At 41.1% G+C, this 19,620-nt stretch overlaps 1 protein-coding gene across 1 annotated transcript in view; it reads right to left on the reverse strand.

Annotated features, from left to right (window-relative positions):
• Nucleotides 1–18,641, reverse strand: part of LOC120807505 (low-density lipoprotein receptor-related protein 1-like) — a 93,076-nt gene extending 74,435 nt beyond the window's left edge. The window contains 2 exon segments of the mRNA XM_040159647.1: nucleotides 3,207–3,329; nucleotides 18,543–18,641. Of these exon segments, the coding sequence (XP_040015581.1) occupies nucleotides 3,207–3,329; nucleotides 18,543–18,621 (202 nt within the window). The 5' untranslated portion in view covers nucleotides 18,622–18,641.
• Nucleotides 18,642–19,620: the final 979 nt, after the last annotated feature.

The raw sequence follows: 19,620 nt of genomic DNA on the forward strand, positions 1-19,620 counted from the left end.
GCCAGTGAGACTCACATTACATCGTGAAGGATTATGTTTACCACTCTGAAAATGGCTTATGCAAAAGTGCTTCATGTCCTAAAAAGCTAATTGCAGCCTAGGTGGGAACTGTCTGTAAAACTGCCCTTATTACAGGACAGGGGCTGGGGATATTATTGTAGCGTTACACACTTCCTGTGTTTCCAGGGCACACTCACTGCACTTGGGAATATTTCAGGACCCTAATAAAGTCCACAGCCCAAGGAGATGGCACCTCTGCAACAGCCTACACCCTACCCAAAGGCTATGGACCAGACATTTATCTTCATTACATTGCTTTCAATTGTTCATTGATTATCATTTCAGATCAAAGTTCTACTTTGAGGTTATTTGCCCAGACAACCATTTTGTTTTTGTTTTATTCTTTCAGCATCCCTCTATGCCAGTCTGACCCAGCATGCCGGGGTACAAAGAACAGCATTGTGGGGGTTACACAGCAGGGCAAAGCAGCTGCACTGGACAGTGGCTGACTTCACTGGCAATAGCCAACACCCCAACAAAGGCCACTGTGAAGCCCCATCCACATCAATGAATAAATAAACCTCTCTCATGCGTCTTTCAACCAGAAGCATCTGCAAAAGTGCCTTTATCACAACAATAAAACTACAAATGTTACTATAATTATGGATGATGTACATACAATTTGGGATACATATCTATCATATGTTTTCATTTGAAAACATGGAATTTCAATTGGTTTTTTCCTTGTGACAACTTCTCCAGCTCAGAAAAGTGGATTTCCATTTTTTCTGTCTACAATACGTATATGATGACCTAAAAAAGCCAACCATATTTAACTGGGTTGAGATTCATTCGGTGCTCTGCAGCTTCGAAACCCAACATGTGCTCTGAAACAAACATCATGATTTTGTAGCTTTTTTCCAAATGGCATTTCCTTTTTATTAGATAATTTTACAGTGATGAGCAACAGGAAACATGGGAAAAGAGATGTGACAAAGGTTGGAATTCAGTGATGGATGTGGTGGTTTCGTGGAATGCTTCCTAACACCAGGATCCCTCAGCAGTATTAAAGAACAAGGTTGGCGATGTTATTCTTCAGTTGTCAGCAATTCCCACGAAAACACCAAAACCAACAATGCATTTGTCCATCTTTAAATAGTTTTCAAATTTCCTGTCCTGTCTGTGACAAGCAGCCCCAAGACCATTGGTTCCTATTTAAGAGGTACATTTTAATAAAATTTCACAAATATATTCTTTAATTTTTATAAAACGTTAAATCATTTCCTAAAACAGCTGGGCACTGTAGTTTTTAGCAAAACATTACCTGAACAGGAGTAAAAAGTGCATTTGTTGGGGACTATTCTCAGCTGCTGATTTGGTGCAGTAGTAACTGTTTACTGACGGTGTATGTGGGACTCAAAATAAACTACAGTTCCCATGTTCAAAAAGAAAACTACAAAATATAACTGGACTTGCCTGTTATTTTTAATGAAGCACAACTGTCTAATAGTAATCTACAATTCCAATTAAAACCACCCTTACAGACTATTTAACCTTCTGTACTGACTTCTGTGCCTGGTCATACTCTCAAGTAGCAGATAATAGTGTTTACTTCAACCTTTGTGATTTAGTTGGAAAATTGTCTCAATAACAATCTTAACTTCTTCAAAAACATATAAATTCTAAGAACACTGAGATAAGACTGGCCCTTCTTTTGTCTCTCTGACTCACTTCTTCGGTTTTCTGCACTAACCCTTTGTAAAGTCAGGTCCCTCCAGAGCATAGGTCCCATAACCGTTGTTTTTGAGAGAATTTGGCAAGAGCTAGAGGGAGTAGCATGAAACAGGGAATGGAGTCACTGCGTTTCTGTCCCAGATACAGACACGGAAGGAGGCTGGCCCACAGATGAGAAGAGGGGAAAGAGCAGGTTGTGAAAAACAGCAGGTTTCTCCATTGCTCTGGGCGAGTCTCTAATGACTTCCAGACCTACTCTAATACAGTCTCTGCGTCTAGACTGCAGCTATAGCACTCTACCTCGGCCTCATGTACACACACACACACACACACACACACACACACACACACACACACACACACACACACACACACACACACACACAGACAGACAAACGCCCCCCCCACCCACTCAGAGCCCTCTGTCCTCTTAGAAAGCTACAGGCGTTTCAGCCTGAGAGACCGACCAAAACGACACTGCTGCTTTCATTCACTTCCCAGGGATTCACCCTCAAAGCATCTAAACTCTAATGAAGACTTTGAAACGACAGCCGTCTTTTTGTAGTACTACTTTCCGTTTGCTTTTGTCTCATGACTGCATTCTCTTTGGCTCTGCATGCAAAGGAAAATTACATCTATCACAGAAAGACAAACTTTGTAAATCTCCTAATTGGTCATGGCAGGACTGTCTGAAAGCAAAATGACCTCTCCCGATAGCTGATAAAACATCCCATTGTTGTCTCCAGCCTGGCTGTGGTTAGCCAAATAAATCTAATAGCCTATCAATCTCAGTCTGTTAGCTGCATTTGCAGTCTGTTTGGAGGGATCAAACGCTACAATAACGTATTAGAATACCCTTGAGATTGCAAAAAATGTCTTTTAAAAGCTATCACTGGGTGTTTCAACATCTGCACCTGTCGAATAATGTTCAAGTCAAATCAATCTACATAATTCACACATTACCAAAAGAACATCTTCTGCACCGATAGGCTGAAGATGTTGCATGAACCAACTAGTTGTTTGTATTTTTTGTGATGAATAAAATCAAAGGATAACATTTAACTTTATACTGATTTTTGAAAATGCCCCCTATCTTAATCTGCCTTAAAACCCCTTTATTCATATCAGAGGAGATAAGGAGGGAGCGGTTGTATTCCACAGAATACACAGACTTGAATGGGAAAAAAAATGTAAAAACAACAAAACAATTTAAAAAATGATGTGAAAAAGAAGCATCGGAAATCCACTTGACTAGGGCTTTAGATTATATGATACACATATGTAGACATATATATCAAAATAACTGATAAGCATTTCTCTCTAGGCTTCAATTATCTACCATAAATGACAGCCAAACTTCATTCTGCTGTGGAGTCAGATGCAGCAGAATCATAACAATCACGGTGAACAGGATGGTAAGCTACAGCATCTGGATACAATACACTGGATTGTTTCAACTCAGAAAGACTTACAAACATCAGGCTCCTCGTCAGAACCGTCTGGGCAGTCCTTCTCCCGATCGCAGCGCCAGCCCTTAGAGATGCATGTCACCCCGTCTTTACAAACAAATTGCTTTGGGCTGCAGGTCTTCGGGGCTGAAAAGAGACAAAGAAAAAAGTGAATTGATGAAAAGATTTCTGAAAAAAAAAAAAAAGTTACTTTTGTGCCAGTGATCTTTATTCCTGAGGTCTCATTAGCATGCCGGGTCTGTTGTGTTCAGAGCCAATAGTGGCCCTCACTGACCCTAATTAAGTTCTGGAAAGTTGCTACTTGATGGAGAGGATAGAGAATGGATACACAAAAACCAAAACACACACTCATTCAGGCCTGAAAAGGCTTTACATAACACTCGCTGCACCTAAATATCCAGCTCAGTGTTCCCTGGCCATTTGCAGTGATGCAACACGTCTTGAAGATATAAAAAAAAAAAAACATCTTGTTCAGTGAATTGCCCCTCCTGTCATCCATTTCCCCTTCAATCCAACCTTCCAGAGAGGGGAAAAACTGCCCACTCCATCCACAACCAAATGGGGGAGTGATTTCAAACCCACACTAATTAATGTCCTCTCAGAATACCACATAAACACAAAAACAGTATACACACAAGCAACAAAGCTGAGTCACCTTGTCTTACTTAACACTTTTTGTCAGGAGTACATTGTATTGTGCACTCGGTACATGGTGTTTTACAAACTCAAGTGGAAAATGTAACTGTAAAACTGTCTCTTTATGCGGCAGGTACTCAGCTGCCATTGAAAAGTAAAGAAAAGCTAGGATTAATGGATACTCAGACATTAACTTCACTATTGATATTGTCCTGGTTTCATAAACAGGCCCTTTACTTCTATGCCTTCGATGTTATTTTGCACCAAAAAAATTCTAATGTCTACCAAACTCATTTCATCTCTCGCAAAGCTGTGTTTTACACTGAACAGACTTGTTTTATTCTTAGCAGTGTTGGACAAATTTCTTTTAAGTTAAATTTAAAGATTACTGTTTATTTATTAGTTAATAGAGATGAAATTACAGGAGGCCGGTTAATTTCTCATCAGCAGGTGATGAGATAATAGTAATAGTAATAGTAACATTACTCTCCATTAACTGCAAAGCCTGTAAAGCCTCTCATACATGACTATTTCTTGTTTTTTAACACACACCCAGCCTACAGGTTGGAGGCCATGTTGCCAAAATAGGCAGTTGTCTGCCCCATTGGGCAACTTTTTCTTTAACTGGGTGGGTAAAAATGGATTTGGGCGGGTTAGTATAGTTTGAGCTAGTTTTTCTGCTGCAGGGATTTGCAGTGTGGTTTTACATTGCACATGACTGAAAAAGTACTGTAACATGTTATTCAGTAAATATTTTCTGCGCAACGATGATTATTATATAGGCACATTAACTCTCAGGCAGGTTATACGAAAAAATGACAATAACAACGTTACAACACTGTGGAGCTAACAGTGAAAAAAGAAAATTACATAACAATATACATTTTTAATAATGAGGCCATACAGGATATAGCTGAATACAAAACTGCCCTGTGAGGTCAAATGCTTTTTACCTTAAAGTGTCGCTTCCATAAAACATTATTTTTCCAAATCTGTTAAGTCATTTAATTTAAAACAAACATTTTGCTAGTTGACATTTAAAGAGAGCAACAGGCAATCCCAAAATATAATTGGAATTCTCACATGGCTGGTTAAATGTATCATCAGGCTGTGATTTAACTAATATTTTTCTATCATCTTAGTTCATGTTTCTCTCCATGCCTCATGCGTCCTCTTAATCAGGCAAAAGGTCTTTTTATACATACCCCAATTCCATTTTTTTCTGTTATCACTGTCTTTATGTCGAACATCAGCGGTTATTCTTTCAACAGCCTCACGTCACTGAATCAATCCACAGATCTCCGCCCTCTGGCACAACTGATCATTTACATTTTTAATGTTATTTTACAAAGTGTGGTTTTAAGTCAGCCTTTTAGGGCCAGAATATAAGGCCCTGATTGGAAATGGTATTGTTATTGTACAATCTAGATTATTCAGGCCTATAGTATGACAAACAGGACTGGGGGAAGCATGGGATAGAATGGGGTGGATGAAGGGATGAAGCAGGATAAACAGGATGACTGTATTTACATTTGAAGTTAGCCTCCAACCTGAGCAATGGGGAATCTTGAAATGGAGCTCAACCTAAATACCATGAATACAACCTGACATATTGCTGCACACATTCACACACTCCCCACTTATCCTCCTCTCTATACCACCGCAATCGGTGTGTGTATTCTAGTGTTCAAGCGCGTGGGTTTGTAGATGTGTGTGTAGAGGCGCTTCCTTTTCTCTCTGAGAAGTCATAAGGTTTTGAATTATTCAGAAAAGCCAACCAGGAGTGAGTTAAAGCGTTTCCTCTTTGCTCCTCATCCTTCTTCTTTGGTGCGTGCATGCATGTTTATTTGTTTGTTTAGAGGTATCAACACTAGCCATCGCATGCAGCTCGTTGTGATGCATTGGTCTCTAGTCTATTGTTTATTTAGATGCTGACATGCTCTAACTTGACATTCAGTTAAATGTGCTTGCAATAATGGCTGTGGGAGGACTTCACACCTGCCTCAGACTCAAGCATAGGATGCTGCTGACAGGAACATATGAGGGCGCAGAGAAATCAGGTCAGGAGGTTACTTAACTGAATGTGAAGCCATGCTAAAGTAAGGGTTACTGTAGCACCACCTCAGCTAGCTGTGATAGGTAGAGGGAAGCAAAGAGAGTGTAGACAAAGGCCATGTTCAAACCTGCCATTAAAGTCAGTCTCAGGTCATCCAATCACAACTAGACTAAAAATGTACAGCAGTAATGAACCTTATGTTTAACATTGTGAATACTTCTTTATAAAATTTAGGCAAAGGTAATGAAAAATATATTTTTGGCTTTTTGCCTCTCCCTGCACAGTATTTTCCATTGTTGGTTTTAAGTCCTTTGTCAGAATTTCACTTGTACAAATAAATAAAACACTCAAACACTGAGATTCCAGGGAGCGCAAACCACATTGGTGGTCAGGGAGGCAAGTTACAGACTGGGGGTGCATCTCAGTTGCATCCTTCCCGCACATCTTATTGTCTTCCACTGAAGACGTGAGGAGAAGTGCAAGGAGAAGTAGCGATATCCACACCCAAATTACACAGTTGTATTCTGTCTTTACTACTGTGTAGAGACAGTTTGTGAGTGGACCGTACTGTTCAGACATTGAATGCATTCGCCATACATGCTGGAAGCAATGCATTTTTTAAACAACTTATTAATTTTGTGCATCTCAATTTATTGATATGCTTTTGTACGATTGAATAACCCCCTTTATGATGAAAATGAGAGAGAATGTATTTTTTGCTGAATAACAAGAGACTCTCCTGCTCTCCCTGACTTTATGATTATCCAGGTTAAAGGAGGAAATGGCACATCATTAAAAAAAAAAGCTGAATGATTAAAGTTGTTTATGGTTTCTTTGTTAATCAGATCTACAGGTAACACGGATCCAATCATTTGAACTAGATCAGAAATAAATAAAATCTAAAATTGAGAGTAAGGAATACATAAACATTTGCACGCCAACAGTATCACTGAAAAGTGTGACTTTCTTGCTCCTTTTGGAAACCTAATGTAGCAGCACAACTACTTTTTTGTCAAACATCTTGAACAGATAAGCTTGACTAATGGAATGTTGGTTTATTGCTTTGGATTGGTTGCATAGGAATATTACAGAAGTAATGTGCAGTTTTATTTGCATTTCAAATGTGGTAAAATAAAGTGACACAATTTGAATTTACCTGGGAAAAAATATTATATCCAGTCAGTGATAACTCTACTTGAGGCAAACACATTTTCGGCTTTAGAGGTCTTTTCCAAAATTCTGTGATCTGGTGCACAATACAAAAGGTCTCTTATGTGTTTGTCTTGTTTAAGAACGAAATCATGCAGTGAGGAAGAGGACCAAGCAAAGAAAGAGGGTAAGCCGATGGATATGACAGAGGATGACAAAAGAGAACAAACTAGATCAACTGCAGCAATGAGAGCAAATGGAGAGGTGCGTGTGAACTACAAGTCGGGGGGGGGGGGGGCACTTTCACAGCTGGGGACAGGCCTGAGGATCTGAGAACAGACTGAGCTGGGCTGGAATACTGAGATGGGATGGAGGAATGTCACACTTGCTATCAATGAGCTGCCTGTGTGTTTACCAAAGTGGAGGCTGCATGAAAATGCTTTGGATCATCGCCATTTGGGCCTGATTGCAAGTCCTCTGCCCTCTGCCCCCACCCCTGTCTGCTAGTCCTCCAGGATGAGCTCAGTCTGGTTGGGAGGAAGAGTACTCTCCTAAGGCAAACACAAGCCTCGCCCCCAGCCACAGCCCCATTTCCTCCGACACCCACAGCAAAGCTATAAATAAGTTGGAAGCCTACCCTCTGAGATTGACGGGGGCACTACAAAGCTCCAGCAGACACTGAGACTACCGCTTCATCGCAAACCACTCAACAGCGGTTGAGCTAAAGGCGGACTTAAAGTACTGTCAACAGCGGTGCTGAAAGAAAGGCTGAGCAGTATGGAATCCAGGCTCCAAAGCCGGCTGTGTAAGGTATCGCAGAGGGAGACATTCCTAAAACTGGACAGCCACAATTCAAGTGCCCCTGAGCAACATAATCTGTACCAGATCTAGATCTGCTGTTCTGTAACTTACCCAGTGCTCAGACATCACAGTGGAAGCATTCCAGAAACCTGAATTTCCCTACAGAGATCTGATCTGTAAACCTGAAAAGACCATCTATCTGATCAGCCCCTGTATAACAAGACTAAATGTCTACAACCATGCTAGCAGCTCTATGGGGTTAAAGTTAGGTGCAACGGTGCTTTGAGCTAAATGCTACTATCAGCATGCTAACATGCTGATGCTAAGCATGCTAACATGTTAACATTTGCTAATTAGCAATGAAAACACAAAGTAAAGCTGGGACCGATGGGAATGTCATTAGATTTGCAGGTATTGTTTCAAAAACTGAAGTATAAGACAAAGTAACATTTCTACCTGATGTTGGTGCTCTATGAAAAATCAGAGCGTCACCAAAGTTATTACAGTTCATCCTGACGGTGGGCATAAATGTGAATAGCAAATTCATGGACTTAAGTCACTCACATGCACACCTTGCATATGTCAGGATGACTATTAGAGACCAAAAAGGACAGAGGAGAATTACAACATAGTCATAAAAATGTATGTCGTGCTTGCATAAAGGTAATGCTTTTACATGAAAGCAGCTGCTTTCCTTTACTACATACAGACAGAATAAACTTTCTCAAGCTACATTCCCATCTGATCTGAGAATCTGAACCTTTTTAGCTTCTAGAGCCTTTTAACTGGTGCTGATTCATCCAAAACTACTGAGAATAACAAAGTTTGCAGGCCACACGATAGCACCAGGTGGGTGTGTTGGCTGAAGTAAGTGCATAGTGAATTATTCAAAATGCTTACAGAGACTGCTGCAATGTTTGCTGGGGAGAAAAAGCATCAAGTTTAGTCTACTAAGGAGAGCATGTACTCACACTACTAAAACACCTCAAGAGGTTCTCAAGGGGAGAGGATGGTCCTGCTATCCCAAAGATTATTCACTGCTAGAAGTGATAAAGCTTCATTATGTTTTCAAATATTCAGCAGAGGAAGGTTAAATGAGGGCAATATAAACAACTTGAATTGTATGTAATTAATCTCGACATTGACACCCACTTGGGGAAACCTTGATACACACTTTTTCTTTACTGAGAGCCACAGACTGACTTGACTAACTAGCTAAATATCTTGACAAAATGCAATTCTGCAGGAAATCAATGATAAACAACTCAGAAATGGAGGCCATGAAAAATATTAAGTGAGAAATGTGTTTTTAATATTTTGTGTTCAGCAGCACCACAGCCCTCTGCAGACAATGCCCTCGACAACTTTCTACTGAGATTTAGACGACAAAAGACTGAGTTTGGCAAGTAATGAGACAGCAAACAGCCAGAAGGGAAGACGTATAGGAAGAGAGTGCAGTAAAGAAGAAAGAGAGGGGGCAGGGGTCTATTTGTCTGACCTCTGGGCTGAATTAAGGTGGGTTCTGCTTGGGGCCGAATATGACTGAAGAGTCTATATTGGCCAGTTTGGCTGTAGCCTGCCAACTCCTCATCCTCCTCCACAGCCTAGGCACGAACACTTCAGCACTTTGTAATGGAAGAGAGTGAGAAGAAAGAAGAGGGAAAGGAAAAAAAGTTTTCCAATTTGTCATGTTACAAAACAGAGAAAAAGAGGCCCCAGCTGCGCCTCTTAAATAAACCTTTCCGGCAGAGTTTGAGAGACTGTGGCATTCTATTCACTAGTGAATGAACAGTGATATAAGAAAACAAAAGTTCAGACAGAACTTAGACATGGATTAACAGAGAGAGTGGATGACAAAGCATAGGCGTGTTGTAATAGTACTCATCTACATCATTATAGCAATATTTTGACAAAATATCAAAATGAGTGAAAGTTTGAGGATGTTTCTGTGTGCCTGTATACCCGCTCAACTGTTCACTTTCCGGAAGAATGTGTAATTCAGTCTTATTTTTATGAGGTGTTTTGTGAGGTTTCAAAGACAGTCTGTGTGTTTATACGTCTACATAAGTGTGTGTTATGCATACACTTAGAACAGAGGAGAATTAACATCAGGAATGTGCTCATGTCTGGTGATAGCTGCCAAGTAAAATGAAGCTCCGTCATGCAGTACAACATGGTCCTGCCTGCAATTGTTTGGATTTTACAGGTCAGACTCAGTCAGTCTACACAAGCCTTTGTGGCATTGAGAGGCAGAACCTATTAAGCAAAGCAGAGTAATCAAATGTGAACTTAATTAAGAGCTATTTGGATGTCTGGCTGAGATTTCACCATGTCTCAACCCCAGAGTGGTAATCAACCATGACTGCTATTTGTACTAGACTCAGTGTTAGAGCTCAGAGGGAGGAGGCTACGACCTCCTTCACTTCCACATAAGGATTAAAGGGAATTCAGCAGCGGAGTGAGGACGAAGCAGAAAACCACAAGGTGTGATCCACAGTTATCAAGTTAGTCAGTTTAGACAAATCCCTTTGCCACACCACCACCAGAGCACACACTGTACGTAGCTGCACAGGGAGAAAAATGACAATTAAGCCTACTTAGCATGCCGCCGAGGGAAACATATTAAAGAAGATTATATGAAATTCTTTAGTGCCTTTTCATTACACCAGTACAAGTTCCAAGTCTCAGTGTGACGCATGAGTTCCATTAAACAAGACCAGAATCTCTAGAACGTTCTTTCACATTCACTCTACATGTGCTGAAGCAACCTTAGCACCTTTAACTCCTAATGACACCTATTATGAACGATAAATGGTCCTTACCATGAATTTTTGATGTTGAACAAGACATTTGGTAAGTGACACAGTAAATCCTAATCACTGATCTTGTGCATAATGTCACACGGACTTAAATCTGCGCCTGAAGTTTGCTGCCATGACAGATGTTTTGCACACCATATCTCCAATAAGCCTAAATGACAGTTTAGAGCACTTTCTGTTAAAGGGACAGTTTGACATTTAGGAAAATAGGCCTATCCACTTTCTGGTGGAGAGTAAGATGATAGGATCGATAGCACTCTCGCATCTGTCTATTGAATATAAGGCTAAGCCCAGCAGCCGGTTTCCACTCTATGTGCTAAGCTAAGCTAAACAGGTACTGGCTGTAGCCTTCATTTAACAGACAGATATAAAGGTGGAATCAATCAGAAGGCAAATAAGCATTTTCCCCAAAATTTCAAACTACCCCTTTAAAACATTTCAGTGATTTGGATAGCCAGTTCAGCCAATTCAACACGCAAACATGCAGGTAAAAATCCACACATTCCCCATTTTCAAAGTACGTCATAGTCTCCAAATTCCGACGAATAATTTTCGGGAACATTTGGAAAATATATTCCATTTAGTTATGGTGTGTGTAGGCTATTATTAGTAGAGCAAACAGGAGCCCATTGTCTTCTCAGAAGCACAAAATGCATGTAATCAGAGAGACCACACTGCCTACAGACACACAGTTGAGTGTGTGAAATCCTCCACACTAAATGCCAGACTGCCTGAAAACGGTGTACAATATTCAGAATTATATTCATAGAGGTTTATTGGATGTGATATCACAATTAAATGTTTGTCAAGTATTGACATCTCTCATCTGCACTGTGTTTCTGCTCAGGTGGAAGGCAGAAGTAGCAGTTGTGGGTCCACTAAAGGCCATTTGGAGAGATTTTTGCCTCAGAGTGAAGGGTGAATGCCTGCTTGAGGCATTAGTGTTACGTAAGTCTTATGGTAAGGTTAGCATTGGGTACTTTGTGTTAAGGATTATAAATTTGGAAATACACCTAAATCAATGTTCTTGCATGAATAATGACCCTGGAAAATGACCACAAATTTCAGAGTTTCGCAATCTGGAAAAGCTCCCCAGGATGAAGCTGTGGGGAATTCTATTAGGGATGTTGAATTGTGAAGGTTAGATAAAGTACATACTGTACTTTATCAGGAAGTACTGTAATGAAGAATGAGGTCTGTTTGTTTTCCTCAATTTTCTAAAGGGAATGAATTCACAAGTAATATACAATAGGGGCAAGTCTTCTCTCTCACACTTTTGTCCCTGGGAAAAAAAAGGATGTCGGACGGAGGATGCCTGTAGCAGATGCTTAAATGGATCTAAATGTAGATATTTATTGTATGGGCCGATGCTGAAAATTGACTGTATTTTATCTCGTGCAGAAAACAAGATTGGAAACATTTTATAAACAGGAAATGATCATTTCTATCCAGAACTGGAATAGAAGCTCACCAATGTTTGCAACAGCCAAGTAATATGATTCTTGGGATTTATCTACTACTTTAATAATCTGAATAAATTAATGGTACAAGCAGGTTCAATCTTATGCAGCAACAATATGTCACACGGCCTGCATTGTGCAATACGTAAGAGCAACCTGACAAATGAGGGTTACAGCTTGATGCACCAGTCATCAACACAAACAGTCCTTTCAGACTGACAGAGGAGTGAGTTAAACTCGTGTTTGCTGTTGGTGTGAATGGGTCAACACACATCAGCCGACCTGACCCTGACACTGCCTGGCTTCAGCATGAATGGGTGAACATGGGTTCCTGTTACTTAATTACAAAATAGACTAACTTTAGGTAGATTATATATAGTTACATAAATTAAATGGATGCAATAAATTTGCACAATCTTTAATATAAAAACAATATTGCAAAGGTGAGAAAGCCCTTTAAACTGACAGACTTGCACATTGTCTGATATTTAGCAGTGATGTGTACAGAACTGCGGATGCTAACTTGAGCCTTGTGTAAATATGCTGGTGCCAGCTTTTTAATCATGACTATTGGATGTTTATGAATGGTCAGACGTGGGCTGCATCAGTGTTCATTTTCCTGAGTCATCCAGAGGGTTTGTGTGTGAAAGTGGTGAAAGACAAGCCGGCTGTGTCAGGACATTTCACAAAAGTCTTTGTGACAAAGTAGCTTAAAAATGACACTATCCCCAACCTCTACTCTGATCACTCTCATACCTGAAAAAGATGGCCAGTATATGTGAAGGACTGCTGTTCAGGAGTAACAGCTTCATCAATAATGAAGTTTCTTAACACACTTTCTCTCTCTTTCTTGCACACATGCTTACCTATGCAGATACACATTTATCAGCTGGATTATCAAGTATGATCTCTTAAATAGATCCTTCCTAGACTGATAATAGTGAGTGCTGCTGTCACACCATAAAGTGAAAGGCTGTTGTTTCCTCGGAGAACTATATATCAAGGAAAAGTGTTCTGAATTAATATTAAAGTGCTTTTCACATTAAATTAAAGTGAACTATGGTAATAAAATCAAAGTAATGGATTACTTCACGCTTGGACTTACAATACGTTAACGAAAGCAGCTACAAGACAAAATACTTTTCCACACTGTTTTGGATTCTGTGTGTCTGGACAGATTTAAAGCTGCTATAACCAATATTTTTAATAGACAATGGATTACCTGACTTGTATGTAAAGAGGTTACTGAAAGTCGTACATCCACAGAGAATGATCACCCAACTCTGAAGCTCCTCTCAGCTCTACAGAGCTTTAAAGTGTCTTTCAGCTCACTGTTTTGGTTTTCTGCCCAACAACTTTACTGTTTGGTTCACTCTCACTGCTCTGACAGTGTAATTTTCTAAAGCTTTAAATGCCCACTGTACACTGCTTGCCCCAGCACCAAATTGCAGACAAATAAAGTTAGCGGTTAGCTGGCGAACATAGTTGTTGAAGAGCAAAGCAGAGCTAAAAAGAGTGAATACTGGACTTCAGTTCATCAGGTGGCCATTAACAATACTCCAAATGAACGTATGAGCCGTATCTGCTGGATGTGCAAATAGGCAACCTTTTGCTCATGAGTTTGCTATATCAACTTAAAAGCCATAGCCACATACTTATATATACACCGTATATATACACACAGTATGTATACACACAGTATGTATATACAGTATGGCTGTGAGTTCCATCGAACACAATAATAATGATGTTTGCAAGTAGGAATTTCTATGTGACATTTAGTCAGAATGCTGTGTACTATATCAGGTGAACTAATATTGGGTCAACTTAGCATTACTGTCCACAAATGCTGCTCACTCATTAATATCTATAAACTCAACTGTCTGCTTTTTCTCTCCTATTCTAACTCTCAGAGAGGTTTTGTATTACTCTATTTTCAGTACATTGGTTTCTAGTCTCCACAATGTAGAAAGGAGGGGAAAGTGGCATTCCCCTCCATGACTAATGTTAAACCTTTGGTCATCGTGCAGGAATTATTTCTGTCACTTTGTCCAAAGAGAATTAATAACTACTGAGTAAGACAGCTTTTCCTGCCAATACAGCCTTCACCTCAGCATTTGGTCTAAGCTACAAATCAAAGACTTGTGGCAAAGAGGGCTTAGCATTTTTGTCAGCCTGCTTTCACCAGTGAGTTTTTTATTTTTTGGTATTGTGAATATATATATATATATATATATATATATATGTATGTGTGTGTGTGTGTGTGTGTGTGTGTGTGTGTGTGTGTGTGTGTGTGTGTGTGAATGTATACGTGTGTGTGTTAATGCTATCCTCTGCAATTTTCTGCTCATATTCGTTCTGAGGGCCTACTGAGACCATGTTCTATCTCCTTATCCTTAAATAGCTCCATCTAGATAATGTATCTCAATCAGTGTGTCAAAACTCTAAAGTGGGTCACAGCGCTGTTCTGACAAGCTTGCCCACATGTACCCAGAGCACTTTGGCTAAAATAGATGCCAGCTCTTAAAAAACTTTAGCAGTGTTTTCAAGAAATTATGAAAAAAGTCTCTCGTATGAACATTTTTAATATTTGAACAGAATGAGTTGGGAGCATCTTACTGCTGCCAGTTAAAAATGAATAAATAAATAGTCTAACGTTTTGCAAAATGCGCTTATTTGCCTTCTTACTCAGAGTAAGATGAGAAGATCAATACCACTCTCATGTCTGTCTATTCAATGAAGCTGGAGCCAGGAAACAGTTAGTTTAGCTTAGCATAAAAACTGGCAGAAACAGCTAGCCTGGCTCTCCTCGATGATAACAAAATCAGTCTACCCGTATCTCTTAGGCTTACTAATTATATTTTGTTTGTTTAATCTTTTACAAAATCCACAGTGTAAAAACAAGAGTTGCATTTTTACTTGGGGTTATGTGGGCTGTTATTCCTTGGCTGGGAGTGGTGACTTTGTGGATTCTCTGCCGGTTGCCGTACAGGTGCTGGTAGGTGGTTTTTGATACCTTCAGGGTGGCTGTTTCTAGTCTTTATGCTAAGCTAAGATAACTGGCTGCTGGCAGGCTACATATTGAACAGACAAACAATCTCCTCTCATCTAAGTCTCGTCAAGAAAGTGAATAAGCATATTTTCCAAAATGTCAAAACTATTCCTTTAAGGCTAAAAATACAGTGTTTTTGTTTTTCATGACTGAATACAAAAGAAATTCGGGGAGCAGTTCACAGTGTTGCTTGTATTCTTACGTAGCACCTTACTGTGACCATTACATATTAATACTTCCAGCACTCTAAGATTTCACATCAGGTACAGTATGTGGCCATTTAACTGTCGGTTGTGTTATCTAAAGTTACATTTTGTGCTATAGTACAGTATTTCTATTATTACTGTTCAGCCAAAAAAATCATCAGTGTAATAATGCGGCTTAATTTTTTTTGTTGACTGCTGACCAAAGTACTGGATTTTCTATTTGCTCAGTAAGGGATGGATGGCTGGTTTTCGGTGTGTCATTTAAGGTATTTAAGCTGCAACCAGGGAACCGATCTCAACCGCGTATTTATAGCAGAGTTAAATATACTCTTTGTCTTTTATGTACATTAACTGCTTTTCTACATGCGCTTTTAAATGCTGCTCGGTGACATAAGGTCAACAGCGACCAGGACCTAACAAATGTACTCCGTTTTCCATATTGCCCTCAGTAGTCAGTAAACAGTAACGCGGTAACCTTTTGGCCATGTGAATGTCATTGTGATGGCGGTATCACCACGTTCACAACCAAACTGTTGGGCCAGTTCTAAGGCCTCCACCGCCAAATGTTACAGCAAATAAGACCACAGGGGGAAACAGGAGAAGAGGATAACTGGATGGTTAGTTAATTAAGAGGGAAGGAGCCTGGGCTACTTTTATTATCAAGGATGTGGTTTATATGAACAAGTTTAAGGGAGGAAAAATAAGTAAACATGAAATAAGGAACCACACATTTCAGAGAGAGAAGGCTTGCTTAAAAATCTTTTAAATAGATGCCCGCATGAAAAAAAAATATATATTCAAGTGGAAATTATTCCAACTGTCCTCACTGACAAGATCTCAAGCACACTTCTCCATTTTTATTTTCTACGAAAGACGTTTACCACTAAAAGCCTTGGGTAAAAGTACTGTCCACTTCTGAGGACCAGTGATCTCTTTTTGCAATTACTTTACTTTCATGGAGTGAAACAATATTAAGTCTTTCATTAGGGCCTTTTCCACTGGGCCCCCAATTAGCAGCGCCTTCTGAACAATTTGAGACTGTTCATGGAGGTATCCTCTGGGAAACAAAAGAGCAGTTTTAGACCCAATTAAACTCAGGGGTTGTTCGTTGCCCAGGGACTTTGCCCCGGCTGCAGTATTGAGACAGTGAGAGCAAATCTTTAGAGGTCTAGAAAATGAAAAAAAGAAGTTGAAGACAAGTCGGAAAAAAAACTTTACTAGTAGCGTATGTGGTTCAAAGGGCCCTAAAATCAAAGCGGCAATCAAAGAAGTTAAAAAGCAATTTAGATATGCTTGGAAGGGGGTAAAATGCACTGTCGTACACTGTAGGAAATATAGCTTCCTACACTGTACAACAAATGACATATTGGCCAGTGTCTGGGCCATGTCAACTGTAAACAAATCCCAGCATATTTCCTTGAGAGGTTCTGTCAAGCACAGCAGTCTCTGCAACGCAGTGGGTTTTCAAGTAGAGCTGAGGTTTGGTGGTCTCCTCTGGTGTACAGCACAAGGCTGACTCATCAAATCAAGGCATTAAGACTCAGAGGGAGGAAAATCTCACTAAGACAATAACAGCGCATTGAGGCGGAAACAGTTTGCTTTAAAGCAGGATTTCTCAGCTGTTGCCGTCGACTGATGCGGAGGGAGAAACTGCAGGTGATTGCAGCTTATCCAAGTCTATCTTCAAGGTGTTAATTTATGTGGATTTTGCTCCCTAAGAAGCTCGCAGCACCGGATTGCCAAGTGCAACGAGTTGACTTCAAAGGCAGAGGGAAGCATTTATGGCCTGACGACGAATCTCACCAGGCATGGCTCGTGGTTTAAATCAGTCATGCGTGTTAAAGTCCTCCTGAATTTAATGAAATGTCAAATTTAGAGACCTGATTAGCTCTGAAGCAACTAGTGCTCCTTCTTGGGAACATTTTCTAACAGTAAAAGTAAATATTCTTAGGAGCCGAGTATTCGTTCACATGTCAGACATTGTGTCATGCATTATATTGTTGCAAAAATAAACCCACATTCTCTTTTCACCTGCAAAGAATTTAACAAATGTGTCTGCACTAACTCCTCTTCCATAACCCCCTCTTCCTTTCTTACCAAACAGAGGAGCGCGTGAGTGGGACTGTGAGGCTTAATAGTTTCCAGAAGTTGTTCCAGACTGCGAAGGTGTGTGTTCACAAGGTCATAGGGGGGAGCTTTTTTGAACTGCTCACCATCTGCCAACAGATCACAGTGTGACTGTCGGCAGTCAAGGGGTCCTGCGCTGCACAGCCCAGGTGATAAAGCTCAACGGTCACACTTTTTCACAACAGTGACACGGTGCAACACACACACACCTATCGATGGCAGCGCTGAGCCACCTGAGCTTATAGATGAGGGAAAACTAACCGACTACTGCACCGCAGTAAAACTCTTTCCAGCACGAGATAAATAAATAAAAACCCAACAGGCGCACTTGAGAACGCCACTGGAGTAATAGAAACAGCACAGTGTTGTGTGATTGAAGAAAAGCCCCGATGCTGTCATCGCATCAGTAACCCGCTCAGTAAAAACTGTTGAACGTGATCCGACTGAAGCCCAGACGCAATAGTTACACCACAGCCGGCCAGAAGGCTCCTAAGCTGACATTTGTTAAGACACTGACACCGATCGCGGGTTTGCCTCTCTGTCCCTGGAAAAATGAAGATCTACTGTTCGCTATCTGCCTGCTTCTTCTCAGTTAAAAAAAACAAACAAACAAAAAAACAAACAAAAATAAAAATTGCATGTATCGACAAACAAGTGGCTTGAGGAGGTGCTGGGGCCTATGCTACGGTTTGATCACTGGCTGCCAGTGCAGAACGTGTGAGAGCGCCCGTGTCCCTGCGTAGGGCAGGAGGAAATGTGCTGTCGCTGCTGTGACACTGCAATATTCACATGTGGCACTGGGAGACAGAAAACAAAAGACCGCTTTAATTGTCTCGCCTCGGTCTCGTCCCCTCCACGTTGCTCCGCTCAACCGAGCAGTCATCCCCTCCGGGGAACAGTCTGCTCTCCCCGCACGCAGGCACGGAACAGCAGTCGGTCCCGCGATAATCGGCAGGAACACACACACTTATGTAGTGTTTATCTGAGCATTTTTATGCAAGACTCGGGTTATCCCCGAACCAGCTTTGCTTACCATCAATAGCCCTTGCCGGAGCGATTACTTCCAAGCTGTGCAACAAACCCAGCAAGAGCAGCAATCCCGTTGCCAACATGTTGGCCGTGGTGCGCAACGTTGTGTTTTATCTTGAGAGAATATTAGTCATCAATCGGGTCCCGGTCCCGTCAGGCTGGTGGTTGCGGGCAGGCGACGACGTGTAACCGTGGCCGGGCGATGATGCTCCTCACTGGAAATCCGCTCTCTGGGTGCGCAGTGAACCTGACAAGGCTGCTGCCTGTCTGCCCACCTGAAGGATGATTTCTTTTTCTTTCTTTTTTTGTGCCGACTGTCAAGGCAGAAAGCCGAGGCTTCTCCCAGCCCAGGGTTGCCTAGGGGCTCCTTGGATGCATGGACAGCCCTGTCACAAAGGCTAGCGGGCTGAACTGAGCATCAAGCTAGCCTGGCTTGCAGTCGAGATGAAGGAGGGCTGGCGCCTCTAGCCAGGCAGTTGTCCCCTCTTTTGTTCTCCCTGCCCCGGCGAAGAAGCCACGGGAGCAAATACAGAAGCGGATCGAGCGTCCCTGTCCTCCCCACCACCACCTCTGCTGCTGCCGCTGGCCACAGATTGAGCCCGAAGCCCGGAGCCCCGTCAGTCAGCCGTCTGAGTGACGTCGCAGCAGCGGTGGCTCGGCCGGCCCTCCCCTCTCTCCGTCCACCTCCATCAAACCACACGCTCTCATGTAAACTTGATGCAACTGTGCCCTGGGCTCTGCCCGAGTCCTAGTTTTAATCCTTTAGTGCCATGCAGCATCATCTTAATCATTTTAATCATCTGCCATGTAGCGTTTCATTCATTTAGCCCACTTTTCTTCTCCGTCCATTGCTGTCTTTTCATTTAATGTGCAAGTACTTTGCAAATTTGTTTATTGTGCTAATTTCGATGATGAGGACCAACGTGGCTAGGTCTGTGAAAGCCTAATGCATTCAGAACTGATGGATATTGCGAATTTGTTTGGTTCAGAGTATTTGATTCGCTCATTATCAAGGGATCACATCCATATCACTTCAATATGTCTTGGAAATATGTCTATCCAATCCACCAAATGAATAATTA

Source organism: Xiphias gladius, chromosome 21, assembly GCF_016859285.1.
Source record: "Xiphias gladius isolate SHS-SW01 ecotype Sanya breed wild chromosome 21, ASM1685928v1, whole genome shotgun sequence".
NCBI lineage: Eukaryota > Metazoa > Chordata > Actinopteri > Istiophoriformes > Xiphiidae > Xiphias > Xiphias gladius.